This window comes from Canis lupus, chromosome 1 (genome assembly GCF_048164855.1).
Source record: "Canis lupus baileyi chromosome 1, mCanLup2.hap1, whole genome shotgun sequence".
Lineage (NCBI taxonomy): Eukaryota > Metazoa > Chordata > Mammalia > Carnivora > Canidae > Canis > Canis lupus.
Genome location: NC_132838.1, coordinates 89,340,040 through 89,364,724, shown reverse-complemented (window position 1 = coordinate 89,364,724; position 24,685 = coordinate 89,340,040). Strand labels below are relative to the sequence as shown.

Genomic DNA, 24,685 nt, shown 5'->3' with positions numbered 1-24,685 from the left:
AATTTCAGCAGAGCTAGCCCTAGAAAAAGTGTTTAATTGGAAAACAAAGTTCAGATCCTAAACTCAATTGCAGTGTGACCCTGGCCAAGTACCTGCACCTCCCTGCCTGGTCCTCAGTTCCCTCAGCTGTGAAGTTAGAGGCATTGGGGTGACAAAAACTGGAGGGGTCAGTCAGAGATGATGTAAACAGAAGAGGCCAGAGAATGCTGGGTGCCCTGGATGGAGCTCCCATTACCTGGGTGCTGCACCACATCAGTTAGTCCTGAAATGTTGTAGAGGGTTCCTCAGGCTTCCACGGACCTGCATGCATGGTCTCTTCACCCCACAGCATGAAATCTCAGAGCCCAGTTCTTTCATGTTGCCAGGTCAACTAGTTTTTTTTTTCCTCTGAGGAAAAAAATGTTTTTGAGTAACTGCCTTATTAATCAGGAATTTATTCAAAACAGCTCTAAAATTGATGTGACCTAAACTATTCCATCAGATTTGATATTTCTATTACTGTGCAGTGAGCAATCAATTTTAAAATCATGACCCTTAGGTGCCTTGTGAAGCTCTTCACTTTATTAAGACATTTCACTTACTATAAAATTTCTCCATCTAAAGGAACAGTTTTGTGCCTTTAGTATATTCATAAAGTTGTATATTACTAGAAGCTAGTTTTAGAATGTTTTCAATATCCCAGAAATTCCACACCCAATAGCAGTCATTCCCCTATTCCCCCCCTCACCCCACCCTTGGCGACCACTCATCTGCCTCTCTCTAGATTTACCCCTGTTGTTGCACATATCAGTACTTCATTATTTCTTATTGCCAAGTAATATTCCATTGTGGGAATTATTTAATGTTCATCAACTGGTGGGCATTTGGGTTATTGACACTTTGGGACTATTCCAAAGAATGCGACTGGGAGCATTTGTATGCAAGTTTTGGTGTGGGCACCTGTCTTCCTTTTTCTCAAAGCTACATCCAGGAGTAGAATGGCTGGGTTGTGTGGTTTCCCGAAGCTGCTGCAACTTTCTCTACAGTCTCAGCAGCAGCGTGGGATGGCTTCAGTTTCTTTGCATCCTCTCCAGCTCTTGCTGTTGCCTGTCTTTATTATACCCAGCTCAGTGGGTGTGAAGGGGTAGCTCACATAGTTTTTACTTGCGTTCTCCTCATGATTGATGTTTAGCATTTTTTCATACACTTATTGGCCATTTGTTCTTCTTTGGAGGAATGTCTGTTAAGATCCTTTACTTACTTTTTAACTGGGTGATTTGCCCTTTTATAATTATATGCAGGTTATATAAAGAACACTTATAAATAAGTCCCTATGAGCCTCATTTTCATCCCCCAACTGATGCTCAGATTATGCTAATATTCTATTTAGCTAATATGCTATATATTCTAATATGTGTGAAAACAGTACAAATAAAGTTTGATTTTATCAAATTTAACTAAGACTGAGGAAATCTGGTATTTCTGGTTTTCTGTAATCATAGTATTTTTTAGCTAAAATAATAAATGTACCTATTAAATCCCAAAGAATACCCTAAATTTTTTCTAAACTTTGCTGGCAGCTTACTCATAGTTACCAAAAGTAGAAGATTAATATTAAATTGAAAAATATCAATGGGTTTACTTCTAGGGGAGTGACTCTGGATACAATAGGATGGCAAAAAAAGGAAGATGACTTTAAGCTCTATTTTGCACTATTAAAAAATAAAAATGTATTAAGAAAAATTACTTCCAGGGTGCTGGCTGAGTCGAGCAGTACAGTATGCAACTCTTGATCTTGGGATCATGAATTCAAGCTCCACTTTGGGCAGAGAACTAACTTAAAGAAAAATCACTTCCAGAATATTCTGGGCTATATACCCTTAATCTTAAATATCACACCTGAAAACTCAAAAAGGGAGAAGCTTAGTTTTGAACTTCAAATAAATTCTATGATCGTAAAATAACCCAGAAGCCACTAGTTATTATTTAAAATTATATAAAAATAAAATAGGAACAAAAAAAAACAGGAATAAAAATCAGAGTCATACCACACCTATGTATTTCCTGACCACCTTGTTTCTAGCTCTGATGTTTAAGGAGATAAGTAATTCATCTTTCGTGGGTGACATTGTAGCAGTTGAAAAAGCAAAGGCCAATTAAAGCCCATCACATCATCATTACTTTTGACCCAGAAAAGAACTTGAGCAAGATCATTACCACACGGTGCTTCTCAGAGCAGCTTCCCTTGAAAGCGGATAGTTTACTAAACCAAGGAATCTGTAAAGGTTTACAGTATACATTCAGCAGCTCGACAGAGGCCACGCTCCCCTTGCTCTTTCAAGTCCATCAGAACAGATTGTGTCCCACACTGTGTAACCCTGCTTAGGGTTTTGAAAACTAAGAGGATTTTTTTTTTCTTTTCTGTGTCCAGAATGTAAGAGAAAGCCCATTAAGGCAGACAGAGTACAGGGGCTCTGTACTCAGTACCCCTTCATTTCCATGTTCTCCCATAGACCCAGCCAAGAGGCCCCCAGGAGACTCCTCCCACCCCTTCTTCTTACTTGCCTAGTATTTTTGTAACTTTTTCATTATCTTTTATGATCAGGAAAAATACAAATGAACGTGATTTTTTAAGATTCATTCAATTCTGGTGATACTTTTTTTAATATTGAAAAGGTCAGGATTTCTATGTCACAGAGCTTCAACTAATGGGTTCATATGTACGGAAAGAGAGGTTTGTGTAGCCTAGGGAAGGGCAGTGGGTTACAGTGCCCTCACCAGTCTCCTGGGCAGCAACCAAACTCCAACAAGAAGCTCAAAGAATGGCTTCAGACCAGACTCCTCACAAGGGATGAGCTGGGCCCTGCAGGGGTGAGAGAGGGAGCAGTCTTCTACGCTCCTGCTCCCAGCCTTACCAGCTTGGCTCCACCTGGCTGATGGCCAGGACCCCTCTCACAGCTCTTGAGGCACCCATTCTCCCACCACTATTGGCAGATGTCACGTTCCTGCAAAACCTTCCCCTGGAAAATTTCCCAGGTTAAAGATATAACCTTGATTCCATTGGGGGGAAACCTGTGCATCCCTGAGCCCCTAGATGGATTCCCAATCTCAGTACTATCAGAATGGACCAATTACTTCAACAGTCGACACTAGTTCTTGTATTGTGACCAGACAAGGTGGTTTCCCCTCTTAAAGACTCTCGGGCACGACTGTCTACCTGCATTCCTTTGGTGGTGCTTGTCCTATTACCAAAATGACACCTAGGCTATCCTCACAAGCCCGTGATACGGTGCTCGGGGTCCACACAATTCCTTGTTACTCAGAGTGTAGGCCTTGATGCTTATTAACAATGAGAACCAACAGGCTCTGTTGCAGATCAGCTGCATCACATGTGGGGGTGTAGGGCCTAGGAAAGTGGGTTTTAACCAACCCTCTGAGGGATTCTGATGTGCATTTAGGTTTGAAAATCAAGGTTATAAGTGGACCTTTCATGCCAAAAAGGAAAAGAGAACAGTACAAAGAAAGAAATCAATACTGATCGGGCACAAGGTTATCTTTATAAACCAGCAGAGCCGGAGTACTCTAAGTGGAGAACCTAAGCAGCAGGAACAATCTATTCGAAGTCCAAGCTGGTCGGTGGGGCCTCTAGATTACAGCTGTCCACCCTCATGAGGCCGGGGACCCCACAAATCACTTCTTAGAAATACAAACAAGTGTCCCGTGCAGGGCAGTAAACAGAAAATAAACTGACCAAATTATTTAAACTCAAGGGAGCGTCTCTCCAGGTAGGACCGTATTGCCTTTGAATTCTGAAAATCATTTTTTTTTAAATCATTTTTTTTTTTATCCCAAAAAGCTTTCCCAGACTCCACCTCATTAGCCACAACTTTGGAGGGATCCACGGATTTTGCTCTGGAAGCCACATGCTCATTATCGTTCTTTCTTTTTCCAGTAAAGGGTTACCTTCCAGTTCAACATTTACCTTGGAAGAGGGGACCATCTACTTGACTTCTGAGCCAAACGCTCTGGAAATGCAGGATGATAATGCCTCCGTGCTTGATGTCTATTTAGTAAGTACTTGTAATTTCTTCCCCTTCCCTTCTGGTTTACAGATGGATGCAGGCCACGGCTTACACAAGAACAGGTTCTGTGTAAACCCAGGCGTACTTGGGTTTAAAACAAAACAATGGCACTCCACCCCTTCTACCAACAGTGTGTCTTGTCACAAGCCATGCTTTCATGTAGTTCATATAGAACATTCCATGAGAGAATATGGAGGGTAAGAAGCTCAGTGACCCTATGTGATAAGAGACCAGATCCCCGGATCACAAGGCAAGGTGTGGCTCCTCCATGTTAATGTTTTGACTCCACTGTATCCCCCTTGTGCGTGAATCTTCTTGAATCCTGCATTACTGCCTCGGTAAATTGGTAGCTGAGAGGTACAGAACAGGGCTGTGGTTTAGAACCTTCAGTCAGCACTAGAGAATCTTGGCCCTTCTCTGTCAGTTGTCACCAGCCAGCTGCATGACCCAGGCAAGAACCTGTGTTTCCTTATTTGCCAAAGGAGGGGAGTCATGCTTACCTCACCAGGCCACTTAGAGGATCAAGTGATCATGTCTGTGAACACCCTTTAGTGCCAACTTGTCAGCAGTGGCTTAAGTGAATTATTTGATGAGGTTTAGAAAAGTATGGTGGACTAAACTATAAAGAGAAGGGGTGTTTTCCCTACAAAACACATCCCACACACATTCTCCACATCTCTGTATACCTGCACAAAAATCACATAGAAGGGACAACATGTGGATTTCAAGTCTTCCACTCTTTCAAGTTTTGCTGAGCACATGTGTGCAAGCTCCATGTTGGGAAGTGGCTCCACTTGGTATGTGCCTTGAGCCACACACACCCACTCCCTCATTTTACACTTCTCCATATGCCCCAGCCTGGCCCTGTTTCCTCGAGTATACTCTGCTGCACCTCCATCACCGAAAATGCTACTCATTATCCCAGAGCCCTCCAGTGTCTTCCCACTTCTCCCAGAGTAAGATCCAACGTCCTCAACGCCCTGCATGGTCTGATCTATTCCACCTCTCTGTCCTCCTTTCTCTGCCCCTGTCTACCAGTCATACTGGCCTTGGCATTCCTCCCATAACTAAGCATGTCTCTGCCTCAGGACTTTTGCTTTTGCCATTACTGTCCAAATGCACTTTCTTAGCTGTCCCAAGCTTGCTCCCTCACTTCCTTCAGTCTCAGCCCAAACATCTCAGATACACTTTCCATGACCCCTTATATAAAACAAAAGCCCCCTCTCCACAACAACCATTGTGGAAGGACTTTTTTTTTTTTTTTTTTTTAATAACCTCTGACTATCCTGGTTGTAGCAGTAACAATTTTTTTCCACTGGGCAACACTCCTCACACTGCCCCCACTTTTTAAAACAAGTCATGGTGTATTTTAAAATCCTTACAGACGAGTGGTTTCCTCTGTATCACCAAGATGATAGGGAAATAAATAGAAAAAAAAAATACAGTAACTTCCTGGTCCCAGGTGAAGTGTGAGAACCAAGTGAACTCTATTTTCATGAGCTAAGAGTTCATGCTCCTTGTATGTATCTTTAAAAAGCCAGATTTGCACCAACCGGGGGCACGTGTTACTCCCAAGTGGAATAGGAGATCACGAGGTAGTTAAATGGCTCTGCTGAGGCCAGTCCTTTATCTGTTCCCCTTATTCCTTTCCTGGAAAGCTTGTCTCATTAGTCATTTTAATTGCTCCTCCTTGATGTTTTCAATTTCATTTACAAGAAAACTGCTTATGTGCTTTTACTACCGTCTAATTTTATTGTGCTTCTGTGTCTTTCTTGGACAATGAAAGGCAAAACTTTTGAGAAAAAGGTTAATGCTTGCCTCCAGAAGCCATAGGGAAAAGCTGCAGTAACTGTTGGTGGTGGAGAGCACTTGAGCACCAGTTAGAAATGAAGGCATCTGGGAGTTTAGAACTCAAGGGAGCAGTAGTGATGGTCACCCCGCTGCTGGCTCATCCCCTTGCCCTCCCAGCACAGGGCTGGTTGTGCTTCAGAAGCCTGGGAGGCCAAGCAGCAGAGAAGGTAACAAGGCAGTAGAAATTCTCACCAAGCTTGGAGAAAAGCTGATCTGATCTAATCTTATTTTGTAGCTACTCACGATAAGCTATTTAACATTTTTCAGTGCTTCCTACAAGCCTGGAAATGTCCTAAATACTTTGTCTTAAGCCATTTAATCCCCCACAACCCGCTATGAAGCAGACGGAGCTCCATTTTACAGAAAAGAAATGGAAGCACATGGAGATTATCAACTCGCCCCGAGTTATGCAATGAGTAGCTGATCAGAGCTGGGATTCAGACCAGTGGAGCCTAGCCCCAAGCCCACTCTTAATTACTGAGCTGCACTGCCCTGATGAGGAATTACACTGCCTTTGCAATACAGAAATTAGACTCCGAGAAGTCCAATGAGTGGCCCAAAAATCAGATAAGAGAACATGCAAAGAAAATACAGAGAAAAAAAGAAGAAAAAAAAAAAAAAAAGAAAATACAGAGAAAAGGATACAGAGACAAATTTGGGTGAATAAACATGAGTTCTTTTCACATTTCAATACGGAATGTGAAAATTCAAGAATGCTGTAAGGGGAACAGTTTGGAGCACAGGATTTTGAACAGTAATAAACGGCCCAACTGAGCACATACCACGTGCCACCAGCCACTGTCCTGGGGCTTTTCTGACACAAGCAGCTCCAGGAAGGTAGGTGTTTTGTTGGTCTCCATTCACACACATAAGGAAACAGAAGCTCCCTTCCAGTTCTCAGAGCTGATAAATGGCAGCTGGAAATTCAAATCCAGCTCCATTGCTCTTCTCCCTAAACCCAACCCATGAAGGAAGCACCCGTCCCCATGGATTTGGCACTGGTTATACATACAGGTCTGCCAACCACGTTGCTGGAATCCTGTTCCTTATGAAGGTGAGAGATAGACCCGACAAGAAAGAGGGAGGACAGTGTTTGTAAGGCTCTAGTTCTTGATATTCTAGTACAACAGTTCTTAAATCTTTTGATGCTGGTACCTCTTCAAAAGTATTGAGGATCCCACAGAGTCTGTGTATGTAGGTTACAGTTATCAATTATTTATTTTAGAAATTAGAAATTTTAATATTTACTCAATTCAATATCATTAATTCATTCAAAATAATTAAAATAAATTTCTATCAAAGTATTTTCCTGACAAAAGGAAATTGAGAAGAGGAGCATTATTTTATATCTTTAAAGTCCCTAGTATCTGGCTTAACAGAAGGCACTTGTTTCCACGTTAGTCTGTTGTGATTTAGTCTGTTGTGATAGGGCACTCCTTGTACTAACACTGTATGCCCAAGAGAGGCCAGGGGAATGAAAAGACATCTTCATATCAACGAAGACTTGACAGATCCTCAAAATGGTCTCCCTTCCACTTGTTCTAGTGCTTTAACTTAGCCCCCTTCTCCTGCTGAACAAAATGGGACATAAGTTAATTACACAGAAATAGGCACAGGGGTTCTGTGGAGATCTCTGCCTCTCATTAACCACTGACCTTAAATTGATCACCCATTCAAGGCCTCTCTTTTCTCATCTGTAAAATAGATCATTAAATCACCTCTAAGACCCCTTCCAGTTCTGGCCTGCTGTGGCTTACTCTAAATTATAAAGACTTACAGTAAGAAAGTTTTACCAGAGTAACTAGAGTTGTTTTCCCAAATTTTGCTGCGTCATCACATCCTCTGTCCTAAACCTTCACGGTATTTAAACTTAAATTTTTTGGCAATACATCTAGAAAGTTCTGCACCATGAATTTGTAATTCCAGGATGTGTTTTCACGCTGGAGATTTTTATTTTGTATGTTGCACACTCCTCCAGTTCTGAAAGGATATGGCTCATTGCCCTTTCTTCACTATTTCCATTTGCCTCTACACTGTGAAAGACTGAATGGGAAAACCTTGGCTCACCTTCCTCTGGACCTAAATAGAATCTTCTTTAGGGATGCCTGGGTGGCTCAGTTGGTTAAGCATCTGTCTTTGGCTGAGGTCATGATCTCAGGGTCCTGGGATTGAGCCCCATATCGGGCTCCTTGCTCAGTGGGGAGTCTGCTTCTCCCTCTGCCTGTCACCCTTCTTGCGTGCTCTTTCTCACTCTCTCTCTAATAAATAAAATATTTAAAAACAACAACAAAATCCTCACATGAAGGGCAATCAGAGGCTTCTGTGGGAACATTATGTTCAGAGTTGTAACCAGACATAGTCTGGTTTCTCTTGTAATGTTTCTTCTCCTTTAAGATACAGTATTTCTCTATCAGTAGATATAAGTCTCATCCCCCAGTGCTGTTATTTGTATACTAACATATAATACTGCCTCTATCCCTTTAAAAATATAGAGGATTTAAACCAAATAATGTATGCACACCAGATAACATCTATTTCGTTTTCAGGATCCACCCACATTATGTGTGTATCAATTAGGCTGGCTGTCCTGCTTTCTGCCATGATTTGACATGAAATCGAAAGCATAGTTTACCTTAAAAGGCAGCTAACTGTTCCATCACCCTGACTAAAGAAAGCACTGGGTTTGGGTTCCGTGTTCCTAGCTATCACCCTGCACTGCTCTGAAAAGGCCATTCACCTTCACTCCGGAGCCTTTCAAGATGATTCATTTGCCCATACTCCATTCGAGGGGCGGTGTTTCTGAAGATTATTTTTATCCAGTGACCAGACATGTGTTTTGAATTTGGAGTTGATGGCACAGATTGGGGTATTTAAAAGAATACAAGAGAGATGAGCAGGCTCTATTGAGCCTTCATAACACAGTCTGCATAATAGAGCTAGATTCCACTTTGTGAACAATCGCAGATAGTCTATGGCACTGAAGCTGTCACTGTCACTACTATCCTACTTGCTAAGGCAGCTCTGCCTGACATAGAATGCAATTTTGTATTAAGGGCAAGAGGAGCCACTACCAAAATGCAGCTGAGAAATGTTATGGGGATGACTAGTTGGGAACAGATGGGTAAGTAGGGGATAATGGGATCGCTTGTCTCATAACACAGAAGTTTGAAAGGTGGCTGCCACCAGCAATGACTTCCTTTTACTCTCAAGTTTATATACTCTCTTCTTTTTTACACTTTCCCTATTAACGCCTCTCACTAATAGGTACTTTCATCCAGATAGGTGTCTCTGCAAGACAGCTGTTGGAGTACAAAAATAGCTGTGGGCAAAGAAGAAACAGTTAAGCCACTCCTTAAGCCATGCCTGTATTGGAGATTAATGCTTTGATGTGTAGCTGGTGGACCGCTTGATTATTTAATGTGTCTTTAGGGTGGCTAATATTCTTTGATCACAGGACGAAGGGTGGCAGAGAAGTGAAAATGATTGAATTAACAGCTTATCATGGCATTATGTAGGAGAAAAGCCTGAGAAAAAAAGAAGAAAAACACTTTAAATTAGGTCATGGGGGTCTTAGAAAACCCACCGGAACTTTCTGCCAGGAGAAACTGCATTTGTGGATTTGACTCTAGTGGCATAGAGCTTAAAGACTTGTATGCAGAGTATCCGGGTTCTTTAATCACTCCTATTTGAGCCAGATTGGCTGCTGGTGGGGCTGCTGATTTGAAACAGGGGCAATTCTGTTGCTTCTCAGCAGAGAGCCAAAGAGGCTGCTTGGGTTGTGGTAGATTTTAGTGTGAGCGGAGGAGGAGAAGGAGGAGGAAAAGCAAGCCACTGTCTTTGGCTTGTAAGGCAACCAGAATGTGGTTTCCTTCTGCCACAGGACCACATTGGTAAGAAATGGAGAGATTTCAGCAGAGCAAAATAGGACCCTTTGTTTATCTCCAGAAATGCTTGGCCCTTTTAAGTCACTGACCACTGTCCTAAGACATGTGGATGGGTGGGAAAAATGGATCCCAGCACCTGGACCCACGGCACCAACAAAGGATTCCCATACCACAGGCTTTCAAATTGAGAAGGCAACCCATCTGCGATAGGAGGTCACCCATAGGATTTTTTTTTTCCAATGGTGTTAAAGTACTGTTTAAGGATTAGCTAAGGGAATTGGAGCTAGGCCTACTGGCCTCTCCATTAAATTAGCACAGAATTAGCAATTGAGTGACAGCAGGACTAGAGTAGCAGATTTTTTTTTTTTTTTCTGTTGGGTCCTAGCTTTATAGCAACTCTTGGCCTCACAGTCTTCAAGGTCAGCTCTGCAGGTGAGCTTGCCTGAGGCTCCTACTGCATGATGGGGGGTGGGGACGGCATCCTTTCTCCACCTTTGCCCCCTAGCCCTGGCTTCCCACCACCTCCCTTCTCCCTCCAGAATCTCCCTATCTCTTCTCTCAGCTCTCAGTTTGCATATTCTTTGTCACCGGGAGCCAATATTTACTAGTCTCCTGAGCCTTTCCAACTCTTGGGAAAAGAGCGTCTGAGGAACTACAGTCTCTAAAGACGTGACCTTGGAGGCCACCAGGCACTGAGCCTGCAGGAAACAGATCGTAAATTCAGCATGAGCTGCATTAGGAGCAAATGGGAAGTTTAAAGAAAGCGAGTTTAAATCCTACCCATGGACGTTGGTTAACAGGGCTGTCTTCAGCCATACTGTTGCCTCTTGTGGGATCTGAGAAGGAATAGGAAAATATGGTAGGTTGTAAGTACTAGACACTTGATAAAAAAAAATAAAATAACCCCTCCCCCCCCCCCCCCCCCCCCCCGAGTGTGGTGGATGGTATGAGGAGGACACAGGAGTGGAGATCTCAGATGCTTGGCTTCCTTTGCTTTTTCTCTACCTGCCTTAGTGTCCTAGGGCTGCCCTAAAGCCAAGTCCCCGGATCTAGGTGGCTGAAACGGAAATGTATTGTGTCACAGTTGTGGAGGCCAGAAGTCCAGGATTCAGGCGAGGCAGGGCCATGCCCCATCTGAAAGCACTGGGAGGGAATCCTTCCTTTCTGCGTCCAGTTTCTGGTGGCTGTGTGTTCCTTGGCATTCTTTGACTTGCAGCACTGACCTCTGCCTGTGTCTTCACGTGGCCCTCTCCTCTGAGCCTCTGTGTGTCCTCCCTTCTTGTGTGATGGGAAGCAGAGCTAAGGTGAACCCCAGGAGGCTCCTGCGGCAAGCACTTGCATGAACTGGGTTTTTGACGGTGTTCCTGCTTTCAGCGAACGCTACTGCCACCTACTGGCAGAAAGGCACCGCTGCCGTCAGGGGAGAAGTCCTTGAACTGAGACCGAGTTAGGAGCGAGTGCCCTTCAGTGGACTGTTTCCACTCCATGGACTGTATCACGCTCTGAATGCTGTGCGTGCACATGCGGCAGGGCCACATCCTTCAGGTGTCAAGGGCAGCTCCCTCGGCCAGGCCCGGCACCTGCCACCTTTCAAGTCGGACCGGAGGCGCTCATTACAAGCAGGTGCAAAAATGCAGGTGCTTGTCTTTGCCAGGACTCGACCATTCCCTCCTCAACTGTCAAGGCCAATCCTACTTGAGCCTCTTTGAAAGGCCCCTTGGCAGTTTGGGGATTCCACATAGAAAATGCTCTTTTTACTGTTTGAGTGGCAACCTTAAAGTATCAACAACTACGAGGTGGACAAATACTTTTCTTCACTTTGAATCTTTGACAGATCATCCCTTAATGGCCTCTCAACTCCTAGGTGGCTGTACATTGGCAAGTAACCCCCAGTAAGGAATATGATTAAGTATTTTTAAAATTAAATAGAGATTTTTAACTTAAAAAAAAAAAAAAAACACTTTCTAAATCCCAGTAATGGGTACTATATTAGTTACCTAGGCCGTCACAACAAAGTACCACCAGCTAGGTGGCTTAAATCGTGGAAATGTATTGCCTCACAGTTCTGGAGGCCAGAAGTCAAAGATCAAGGTGTTGGCAGGGTGGGTTCTTTCTGAGGGCCAGGGGGAAGGAGGTGTTCCAGGCCCCTCACCTTGGCTCATAGATGGCTGTCCTCTTCCTGTGTCTTCACATTGGCTTTTCCCCGTGTATGTCCAGATTGATTTTTTGGCAAAGGCATCAATAATATTGGATCAGGGCTTACTTTAACCTAATTATCTCTGTAAACACCCTACCTCCAAAAGTGTCACATTCTGGGGTCATGGGGATTAGGACTTCAACATAGCAGTTTTGGAGAGATGCAATTCAACCCATAATGCCTTCACTGTCTTTTTTGTAAAGAAAAATGGTACCAAGAGAAGTGCTGAGACAGAAAGTCTCTGGGGGTATAGTTTTTATTTCCTACCCTCAGGAACAAACCAGGGCCTCTAGCCTCTCTGCTTTCCTTCTACCTAGGTAGAAAAGAATCCAGGGGTATCATCCAAAGGCAGTGCTCTTTTTCAAATGGAGATATTATTCCCACCCCCAGCATTTTCCAACTGAGGCATAAGCAGGGGTCAGAGTCGATTTTGGGTTTACAATCAGCAGAAGTCACTCACTGACTGGAAAGTCCACTGTAGAATTGTCAGCCCGTGTACATCATGGATGCCCTCGGGCTTCTCTTGGGCTTTTGGAAAACAAATTAAGACAGCAGGGAACTGTGTTAAAACATCACTGCTGCACTAATAGTTTAAAAAAATGAGAGGCCGTAATCTTTAATTCATTCCCATGAGACACCCACAGTGCCAGCTTTGTTCATGAGTCTCTTCTCACCAGGATTGGCATATCTCTTTTCATTGTATATTTTACAAATTCAAGGTTGGTGGCAACTCTGCATTGATCTGGTCCTTTGGCACCATTTTTCCAACAGCATTTGCTCACTCTGTGTCTGTGTGTCACTTTCTGGTTAATTTTTACAACATTTCAGACTTCATTTTGTTTTAGTGATCTCTGGTAGTTTGGGGAGCTACAAGCCACACACGTAAGACAGCCAACTCACCAAACCTGTGTTCTGATTGCCCCACTGTGCAGCTGTTTCCCCATCTCTCTCCTCAGGCCTCCCTATTCCCTGGCACACAACACTATTGAAATTAGGCCGATCAGTAACCCTAGAGTGGCCTCTAAGTGTTCAAGAGAAAGGAAGAGTCCTGTGTCTCTCACTTTAAATCAAAAGCTAGAAAGGATTAAGCTTAATGACGAAGTGTTTTGGAAATAGAGATGGACCAAAAGCAAGAACTCTGCACCCAACAGTTAACCAAGTTGTGAATGCAGAGGAAAAGCTCTTGAAGAAAGATGAAAGTCTTTCTCCAGTGAATACATAAATGATAAAATGAAACAGCCTTATTGCTGCTCATAGGAAGAACGTTCTAGTGGTCTGGATAGAAGACCAAGCCAGCCATAACAGTCCTTTAAGCCAAAACCTAATCCAAAGCAAGGCCCTAACTCTCCTCAAATCGGTGAAGTCTGAGAGGTAAGGAAGCTGCCAAAGAAAAGTCTGAAGCTGGGACACCTGGGTGGCTCAGCAGTTAAACACCTGCCTTCAGCCCAGGGCATGATCCTGGAGACCTGGGATCGAGGCCCACATCAGGCTCCCTGCATGGAGCCTGCTTCTCTCTGTGTGTCTCTGCCTCTCTCTGTCTCTCATGAATAAATGAATAAAATTAAAAAAAAAAAAAAAAGTCTGAAGCTAGCAGGGGTTGGTTAGTGAGGTTTACTGTCTCTGTGACATTAAAGTGCAAGGTGAAACAGCAAGTGCTAATGGAGGAGCTGCAACAAGTTATCCAGAAGATCTAGTTGAGGTTAATGAAGGCGGCTACACAAAACAACAGATTATCACTGTAGACAAAACAGTCTTATATCCGAAGAAGATACCATCTAGGACTTACCTAGCTGAAGAAGTCAGTCTTGCCTTGAAAGCTTCAAAGGACAGGCTGATCCTCTTATTAGGGGCTAATGTGACTTAAATTGAAGCTGGTGCTCTAAAAATCCTAGAGCCCCTAAGAATTAGCCGGTCCTTCCTCCTCCTGTGCTCTACAGATGGAACAAAACCTAGATGACAGCACATCTGCTTCCAGTGTGGTTTACTGAGTATGTCAAGCCCACTGTTGAGACCTACTGCTCAGAAAACAATATTCCTTTCAAAATAGTAATGCTCACTGACAATGCACCCAGTCACCCAACGGCTCTGATGGAGATATACAAGGACATTAATGTTTTCATGCCTGCTAACAAAATATCCATTCTGGATCCCATGGATCAAGGAGTCATGTTGACTTTCAAGTCTTAAGAAATACATTTCTTAAGGCTATAGCTGCCATACATAGTGATTCCTCTGATGGATCCGGGCAGAGTAAGTTGAAAATGTTCTAGAAACAATTTACTCTCCTAAATGCCATAAAGAACATTCATGATTCATGGAAAGAGGTCAAAATATCAACATGAATAGGCATTTGGAAGAAATGGATTCCAATCCTTATGGATGACTTTGAGAGATTCAAGACTTCAGTGGAGGATGTAATTGCAGATGTGGTGGGAAGAGCAAGAAATCTAGAAGTAGAGCCTGAAGATGGGACCAAATTGCTGCAATCTCATAACCTGAGCAGATGAAGCGTTGTTTCTTGTAGATAAAAAAAGAAAATGACTTCTTGAGATGGACTCTATTCCTGGCAAAGATACTGTGAAGATTGTTGAGATGACAGCAAAGAATTTAAACTATTACACAAACTTAGTTGACAGAGCAGCAGCAGGGTTTTGGAGGATTGACTACAATTTTGAAAGTTCTACTGTGGTTAAAATGCTCTCCAGCAGCACCACATCCTACAGAGAAATGATTCGTGAAAGGAAGAGCCTATCAGTGCAACAAACTTTATTGTTGTCCTGTTTTAAGAAATTGCCACAGCCAGCCTGATCAGTCAGCAGCCATCAACATCAAGGCAAGACCCTCCACCAGCAAAGAGATTACAATTCGCTGAAAGTTAAGATGATGGGGATCCCTGAGTGGCGCAGCGGTTTGGCGCCTGCCTTTGGCCCAGGGCGCGATCCTGGAGACCCAGGATCGAATCCCACGTCGGGCTCCCGGTGCATGGAGCCTGCTTCTCCCTCTGCCTGTGTCTCTGCCTCTCTCTCTCTCTCTCTCTCTGAGTGACTATCATAAATAAATAAATAAATAAAAAGTTAAGATGATGGATGGTTGGCATTTTCTTAGCAATCATGTATTTTTTTAATATATTTTAAGATGCTATTTATTTATTCATGAGAGAGACACAGAGAGAGAGGCAGAGACACAGGCAGAGGGAGAAACAGGCTCCATGCAGGGAGCCCGATGTGGGACTCAATCCGGGGACTCCAGGATCATACCCTGGGCTAAAGACAGGCACTAAACCACTGAGCCACCCAGGCATCCCATCAATTGCATATTTTTTAGTTAAGGTATGTTCATTGTTCTTTAGACATAGTCCTGTTGCACACTTAACAGACTAAGTGTAGTGTAAACATAACTTTTATAGGCATGCAAAACCAGAACATTCATCTGACTGTTTCAATATTCACCTCATTGTGGTAATCTGGAACCAACCCACAACATCTCCAAAGTATGCCTGTCATCTATCTGCTGGTTGGTATGGGACTCTTTGATAGGGCATTTAATGGTTGGCAGGAGGCCTGGCACTCCCTGGGCTTCCAACACCTCAGATTTCAACAGACATCCTGCCAGATTGGGCACAACATGGTAGTTCTCATCCAAACTCGATATACACTTCAAGGACATTCCAGATTTCACACACTGTCCTTGGTTCTTGGTTAAACACCTACAGTCCTGGTTTTTCACCTCTATTTTTTTTTTCCCTAAGTGTCAAGGTAGGCAGTTTGGATCCTAGCTTCTCTAAGGTTCCTTCTATCTATGAAATGCCATAGCAGTGTGTGATTTGACCTATTCATGTGCTGTGTCCTCATTTCTGTAGCAGTAGCCCAAACATTCATTTCACTTCCAAGAAAATGGTGAGCTTTTGTATTCCTGCAGCTACTAGTCTAAGAAAAATCCCCCCTCCAATCGATCTTCAAGTGATTGTGCCTTGTGATGTAACTCCCAGCATGAGGTAGATAGGAATACAGTAAAATGTAAATATAGAGCGTTAGCTAAAAAAGAAAAAAGACTCAAACCTCCCCCAGAGTCCTACTGTGGCTGTTTTGTGTTTGAAATTCAGAGTTCTGAGAAATCAATCTGGTGAACCCAGATTGAGAGATGGAGAAATGGAGAGGACTCCAGAGTCAAGGAGATGAGGTTAGGATGAGGCATGGTGAAACCTTTATGGTATGTATGTAGTGATGCTGTGTGTTTGGGCTACAATGAGTACAATGAGGCAGGACTAGTTGCTGTCCTCTCATGGCTACAGAAGGACCATCAGCCAGAAGGAGGAGAATAAATAATAAAAAGGAGGGGATCCCTGGGTGGCTCAGTGGTTTAGTGCCTGCCTTTAGCCCAGGGCATAATCCTGGAGTCCCGGGATTGAGTTCTGCATCAGGCTCCCTGCTTTGAGCCTGCTTCTCCCTCTGTGTCTCTGCCTCTGTGTGTGTGTGTGTGTGTGTGTGTCTCATGAATGAATGAATGAAATAAAAGGAAACAGAGCAGGGCTGAGGTAAACAGAATTCAGAAATTGCTGATAGAAATGGGGGCTTAGTGTAGAAAAAGGGAATAGGGAAAGATTGTTATCTATGTTAACCTGGAAAGAAAAGAAAAATCAATGCCTTCCTCTCATGAATAGTAGATGAGAATTTCAATCTGAAACCAAAATGAAGATGCATTTGAATACCATGCAGGGAAAGATCCTACTTCCATGGGGCCCCTGGCCTATACCTAAGGTAGATGTAGTTAAAAAAGCACATCACCCCAAGGGCTCACAGAACTTGGGGACTTCATGGACCACTTATTGAGTAATGTTCATATTGACCAACCTGACAGTTATGAAGCTCTGCCTAGAATGGGGCCACCACATTCCAACTCTTACAAAATTTTATTGACTAAATACGTTTTTAAAATATAAGTTAAGGGATCCCTGGGTGGCGCAGCAGTTTGGCGCCTGCCTTTGGCCCAGGGCGCGATCCTGGAGACCCGGGATCGAATCCCACGTCGGGCTCCCGGTGCATGGAGCCTGCTTCTCCCTCTGCCTGTGTCTCTGCCTCTCTCTCTCTCTCTCTCTCTCTCTCTCTGTGTGACTATCATAAATAAATAAAAAATTAAAAAAATAAAATGTAAGTTAAGACACTTAACTAAGTACATACCTATCAATAATTACTCTGGAGCATTTAGATGATTTAATCAAAAAACATGATCTAGCAGAATGCATGAAGAATCAAGACCCATCTAGATGCTGCCCACAAAACACTCACTTCAGACCTAAAGATACATGTAGACTGAAAGCAAAGGGATGGGAAAATTATGTTCCATGCAGATGCAAGTGGGGGGTGGGGGAGAGCCAAGATAGCAATACTTAAAGAAAATAGACTTTAAAAAGAAAGACTGTAGGGACACCTGGGTGGCTCAGTCAGTTGAGCATTGGACTCTTGATTTCAGCTTAGGTCATGATCTCAGGGTGGTGAAATCGAGTCCCATATTGGGCTCTGCACTCAGTGGGGAGTCTGCTTGGATTCCTTCTCTCCTTCTGCCCCTCCCCGTGCTCACACATGCTCTCTCAAAAAAAAAAAATTTAGGGGATCCCTGGGTGGCTCAGCGGTTTAGCACCTGCCTTTGGCCCAGAGTGCGATCCTGGAGACCCAGGATCGAGTCCCACATTGGGCTCCTGGTGCATGAAGCCTGTTTCTCCCTCTGCCTATGTCTTTGCCTCTTTCTCTGTGACTATCATAAAAAAAAAAAAATTATATATATATATGGATTAATCTGACAAAATAATGTAACAATTGTAAGTATCTATGCACCCAACATTGGAATACCTAGGTATATAAAGCAAATATTAACATATAGGAGAAATTACAGTAATACATTAATAGTAGGGGACTTTAACACCCCCCACACACACACTTATATCAATGGATAGATTACCCAAGCAGAAAATCAGTGTGAAAACAGTGTCTTTAAACAACACATTAGACTTTGGGGCTTCTGGATAGCTCAGTCCATTAAGTATCTGCCTTTAGCTCAGGTCATGATCTCAGTGTCCTGAGATCGAGCTGCATGTTGAGCCTGCATTAAGCTCCCTGCTCAGCAAGGAATTTGCTTTTCCCTCGCCTGGTTCATGCTTGCTTGTGCACACGCTTGCTTGCTCTCTCTCTCGCTCTCTCTCTCAAATAAATAAAATCTTTTTTAAAAACCACACATACTAGACCAGATGGACCTAATATATATATGGAACTTTCCACATAAAACCAACTGAATACACATTCTTTTCAAATGCACATGGAACATTCTCCAGGACATATCACATGGTAGGCCACAAAATCAGTCTCAATAAATTTAAAAAGACTGAAATCGGGCAGCCGGGGTGGCTCAGCACCACCTTCAGCCCAGGGCCTGATCCTGGAGACCTGGGATTGAGTCCCACATCAGGCTCCCTGCATGGAGCCTGCTTCTCCCTCTGCCTGTGCCTCTGCCTCTTTCGAATAAATAAGTAAAATCTTAAAAAAATAAAAATAAAAAATAAAATAAATAAAAAGAGTGAAATCCTATCATGCATCTTTTCCAATAAGATGAAAGTAGTTAAAAAAAAAAGATGAAAGTAGTTATGAATCAAAAGGGGAAGAAATGGGGAAAAAAACAAACATGGAGGCTAAACACCATGCTACTAAATAACCAATGGGTCAACAAAGAAATCAGAAAAATACATGGAAACAAAAGAAACTAAACAACAGTCCAAAATCTTTGGGACACAGCTAAAGCATTTTTAAGAGGAAAATTTATACTGATACAAACCTTTCTTAAGAAAAAAATTAAAATGTTTTAAAAAACTAATCTAACCTTATACCTAAAGGAACTAGAAAAAAGAACAAACCAAGCCCAAGGTTAGAAGGAAGAAAAAAATGAACAAAGCAGAAATAAATGAGAGACTAAAAACACAAAAGAAAAGATGAATCCAAGAGCTGGTTCTTTGAGAAGATAAAACTGATGAAAAATTATATGCCAACAAATTGGATAACCTGGAAGAAACAAACAGATTTTTAGAAACAATCTTGCAAAACTGAATCAGGAAAGTAGTAGAAAATCTGAACAGACTGATTACCAGCAATGAAACCAAATTAAAAAAATAAAATAAAATAAACAAAAATGCAGGATCAGATGGCTTCATAGGCAAATTTACCAAACATTTTAAGAAAAGGTAATACTTACTCTCCTCAAACTATTCAAAAAAAAAAAAAAAAAAAAGACAAGGAAGGAAAGCTTTTAAATACATTCTGCATGGCCAGCATTACCCTGATAACAAAACGAGAAAGATACTACAAAAAAAGAAAACTATAGGCCATTATTTGTGATTAACATACATGTAAATATCTTCAACAAAATATTAACAAACCACATCCAAGGATCATTAAAGGATCATTCACCATGATCAGGTGGGATTTATTCCTGGAATACAAGGATGGTTTGATTTATAAAATCAACATGATCCACGACATTAACAAAGGATAAAAATCATATCTCAGTAGATGCAGAAAAAAAAGCATTTCACAAAATTCAACATTATTCTTAATTAAAAATTCATTTTAGAGAGAACATACCTCAACAGAATAAAAGCCATATAGGAGAAACCCACAGCCAGCATCCTACTCGACAGTGAAAAACCAAGAGCTTTTCCTCTAACATTAGCAAAGGACAAGGAAGTCCACTCTGGCCAGTTTTATTCAGCATGGTACTGGAGATTGTAGCCACAGTAATCAGACAAGAAATTAAAGGCATCCAAATTGTTAAGAAATAAATAAAACTGTCACTATTTGCAGATGATACTATACACAGAAAACACTAAAGACTCCACCAAAAGAACTATGAGAACTAATAAGTGATGTCAGTGAAGTTGCAGGACACAAAATTAACACATAGAAATCAGTTGAGTTTCTAGACACTAATAACAAAGCACAAAGAGAAATTAATAACTATTTATAATTGCACAATTAATAAAATACCTAGGAATAAATTTAAGGAGTAAAAGATCTGTACTCTGCAAACTATATAACACTGATAAGAGAAATTGAAGATGACACAAATGGAAGTACAGTCCATGCTCATGGATTGGAAAAATATTGCTAAAATGTTCATACTACCCAAAGCAATCTACAAGTTCAGTGCAATCCCTATAAAAACACCAACAGCATTTTTCACAGAAGTAGGACAAATACTATTAAAATTTGTACTAAAAGTGAAAAGCAGAACAGCTGTAGGTTTTACATGTACCGTGATCACGAGGCTAACCGGAAGGTGGCTTCCTGCCACTGCCCAGCATCCTAAGAGAGGATCAGACCACATAGTGCTGACCCAAGGAAAAATCAAAATTTGAAGTAGAGCTTCTATGGAACGCTTACCACTTTCACACCATCAAAGTCGAAAAATCCTAAGTGAAACTATCCTAAGTTGGGGGCTGTCTGTACCTAAATAGTCTTTTACTTTTCATACCAGCTACTATCACACCTGTACCTTCAGGTCTCAGAATTTAAAGTATCATTTATTGGGGCACCTGGGTGGCTCAGCGGTTGAGCACCTGCCTTCGGCCCAGGGTGTGATCCCGGGGTCCTGGGATCGAGTCCTGCATTGGGCTCCCTGCAGGGGGTCTGCTTCTCCCTCTGCCTGTGTGTCTGCCCCTCTGTGTGTCTCTCATGAATAAAATTTTAAAAATAAAATATCGTGTATTTTCAAAGCACCACATGCCCAGGCAGACACCCTGGCATTGGCGTGACAGATGACCGTGTGCATGCCTACACACAGCACTTCGGATGGCGACAGCTCAAACGACCCTCCGGCATCCCTTCTCTGAGATCTGGCTGAGTTCTCTTGCCAAAGCACCAGTTCCCATTTCTGCTTCTAAAGCCACAAGGCCGGGGTGATTGAATCCCAGGTCACCTCAGAAGTTGCTACTCTTTGGGGCAGTAATACCGTGAAGTCCATCTTGGTGTTGGGAGTTGGAGGGACTTGCATGCGTGCCACATTGTGAAGAATCGGGTCAAGGGCTTATCAGTTTCCTGAAGGAGAGTCGGCTGGTGCTTTGGTCTCTCAGGTGGTGGGTGATACAGTACTTGAGGGTTATAATTTGAAGGAAAATTATAGCAAGCCTTCTACTAAATAAGGGGATAATAAAATTGCTTTCTGCAGACTTCTCAGTGCGGCCAGGCAGGGAGACACTGTGCTTTCAGATTCCACACAGACTTAAAGACCTGTCAGGCCACCTCATTTTATCATAGTTATAAATTAGCACAAAACAGACACTTTCATGTAACCAGTCATGTCATCCCAGGATTACATTATAACATGGATAGAGTGTTGGCAGTTCTTACCCTACTTAGACATTCCTGTACCCTGGAGGTGAGAGTGGATGTTAATATAAGTTTATAGAAACTTCTACAACATCCTCAGTTAAAAAAAAAAAAAAGTTACAAAGTGTGAATATAAAAGATTTTTTATGACCAGATATTGAAATGATTCATTATTTTTAATACTAAGGAGGGTATGTTTTATTATGTAAAGCCTCCTTTGGTTTTTTTACCAAATTATAAATTTAACCAATCTTGAGAAACACCCAAATGTTACTTTTTTTGTAATAATTTATATAGAGAGTATTTACAATATTCTGAGTTATTTGGGGATATAAATTTTTCAACGGTATTTAATAAAGTCCTGTGGTTGAAATAGACACTGACACAGCCCACCATGACTGCCCAAGTCCCCTCAACTGGCCACCATATATGGTACATGTTCTGGATGCTGGGTCTCCTGCCTCAGCTCCATCCAGAAGCTGGTCAGCATCAGCCCTCAGTGACAGCAACCACCCCTCCTTCACTGACTACTTTCTTTACTCTGGTTGGGAAACACTTCCACGGGGTGCCTGGGTGGCTCAGGGTGTGATCCCGGGGTCCTGGGATCAAGTCCCACATCAGGCTCTCTGCGGGGAGCCTGCTTCTCCCTCTGCCTATGTCTCTGCCTCTCTGTCTCTAATAAATAAATAAAATCAAAGAAAGGGGTGGGGGAGAAGGAGGAAGGAGGCAAGCAAGCAAAAACTTTCAGGTTGCAGCTGAACTTTCATGTATATGTTCCAGTTCTTGTCTTAGAGCCATTTAATGTTACCCATTGGTCTCAGCAGATAAGAAACTGGACTCATGTGCCTGGAGTAGGACATGTGGCTCAGGGTGCCTGATGGAAAAAGACTAGGAGGGGTGAAGCTTTTGCTGCTCTTCTGACTTCACACATTCTGATACTCTAATCCCACCCCCAGAATCATGGCCATCTGTGCCATAATTGTTGAGGACACGTGTCCTAGGACTAAACCCAACTCTTCCTTCCCCATAGCCAGCCTTCAGATATTGGAAGACAACTTTTATGCCCCATCTCTAGACCAAAACACCCAGGTTTCCAACCATTTTCATGGGGTCTTGGGTTTGGAGCCCAAAGCTGGTGGGTCACCTCAGGCATGGATCTACTTGGGTCATGGTCTTGTCCAAGTTTAGCATTCGAACCCAGACACAGACCTCCACCTGTGATCTAGACAACAGAACAGAACCATCACCTTTCAGTTTTGGTTTTTAAGAAAGCAGGATTCAGGCCGCCTGGGTGGTACAGTCGGTTGAGTATCTGATTCTTGGTTTCAGCTCAAGTTGTGATCTCATGGTTATGAGATTGAACCGCACATGGGGCTCTGCGCTTGGCACAGCCTAAGTCTCTCTTCTCCCCCTCTCCCTCGGCACCCCCACCCCATGCTCACACTTTCTCTCTAAAATATTTTTTAAATATTTTATTTATTTATTTATGAGTGACACAGAGAGGCAGAGACACAGGCAGAGGGGAGAAGCAGGCTCCCTGCAGGGAGCCCAATGTGGGACTCGATCCCAGGACCCTGGGATCACGCCCTGAGCCGAAGGCAGATGCTCAACCACTGAGACACCCAGGTGTCCCTAAAATAAAATTTTTAAAAAACAAAAAAGCAAGGAGGATTCATAAAGCTGATTGGTAGAACCATATCACTTTATGTGGATTTTATGTCTCTGATTGATATGCACCACACAGAGTTATCAGACTGAGCCTGAATCAAGTCCACTTTGCAGACATCCGTCCTGAGAACGTGAGCAGCTTCTGCTTTGCTGCTACAGCTCAGGACACTGAACACTTGAGCTATTTCTGAAAGGTGATTTGAGTGGCAGTTTGAGAAATTGTACATTTAAGCAGGTAAAGCTTCCTGACTTAGATTAATAAGAAACAAAGTGGAAACTAATAAAAATTACAACTTTCATTAAGCTTAAATTACATGATAAAATACTCATTTTTATTTTTAAGATTTTATTTATTTATTCATGAGAGACACACAGAGGGAGAGGCAGAGACACAGGCAGAGGGAGAAGCAGGCTCCCTGCAGGGAGCCCGACGTGGGACTCAATCCCAGGTCTCCAGGATCAGGCCCTGGGCTGAAGGCGGCACTAAACTGCTGAGCCACCCGGGCTGCCCAAATACTCATGTTTAAATAGAATCTTTGACATAGTCTCTTAATAATTTTCAATCATCTCAAACTTTTTAATTCACTTTTTCAGCCTCCAAATGAATGTGTTGGGCCACACAATCTCTATGATTCCAGCTCCAACCTTCCCAACTATTATTGTAAGGACACTTTCACCTGCCTGGCACAAAATGATACATATATAGTTTGTGTATACAGTGTATGTGTGTATACCCACACTCACATATATACACACACACTGTATTTCCCCAAAGTTTATCTCTTAAAACTGCCCTATAAAGTAGCATTCATCACTCCCATTTTACAGATAAAACAAGGTATAAAGAAAGTTAAGTAATTTGCCTAGCATCCTCTAGCTGGAATAATTAGGAAATCAATATTTAGTCCATCGTGTCTGCCTCTAAAACTGAACACCGTACTGCCTTCCCCATATGTAGTTCGGTCACAAATTGAATTAGCGGTCTCTAACCTTAAATGGTTACCATTTTAGGTTAAATATTTGCTGGACAGGGGCACCTGGCTGGCTCAGTCAGAAAAGCAGGTGACTCTTGATCTCGGGGTCATAAGTTCAAGCCCCACATTAAGTGTAGAGATTATAAGTAAATAAACTTAAAATATATATATATATTTGCAGTGGCAGCCTGGGTGGCTCAGTCGATTGAGCATCCAACTCTTGGTTTCAGCTTAGGTAGTCATCTCAGGGTCCTGGGATCGAGCCCCACATCTGGCTCCGAACTCAGCGTGGAGTCTAATTGGAATTCTCTCTCCTTCTCCCTCTCATGCTCTTGTGATCTCTCTAAAATAAATCTTTAAAAAATGTATATTGGCTGGATATATGTTTTACTCCCCTGTCACAAGGACAGTGTTTGAAAATGAACACAACATTCATAAGTTCAAGGTGATGTTCAGGTGGTTCTGATTGACTTCAGGCCTGCTACGCCACAGCACATGCCCAAAGCCCTGTGCCCTTGAGGTCAGGAGTGTGCCTCAGCCAGCACTGCTTCCTTCTTTTTTTTAATTTTTATTTACTTATGATAGTCACAGAGAGAGAGAGAGAGGCAGAGACACAGGCAGAGGGAGAAGCAGGCTCCATGCACCGGGAGCTGGACGTGGGACTCGATCCCGGGTCTCCAGG

General features: G+C 42.6%; 1 protein-coding gene across 5 annotated transcripts in view; it reads left to right on the top strand.

Annotated features, from left to right (window-relative positions):
* PIP5K1B (phosphatidylinositol-4-phosphate 5-kinase type 1 beta) overlaps positions 1-24,685 on the top strand; it is a 299,006-nt gene that overhangs the window by 273,249 nt on the left and 1,072 nt on the right. For all 5 annotated transcript variants that reach the window (XM_072838944.1, XM_072838954.1, XM_072838961.1 and 2 more), the window contains one exon: positions 3,932-4,049. In XM_072838944.1, the coding sequence (XP_072695045.1) occupies positions 3,932-4,049 (118 nt within the window). The remainder of the gene's footprint in view (positions 1-3,931; positions 4,050-24,685) is intronic.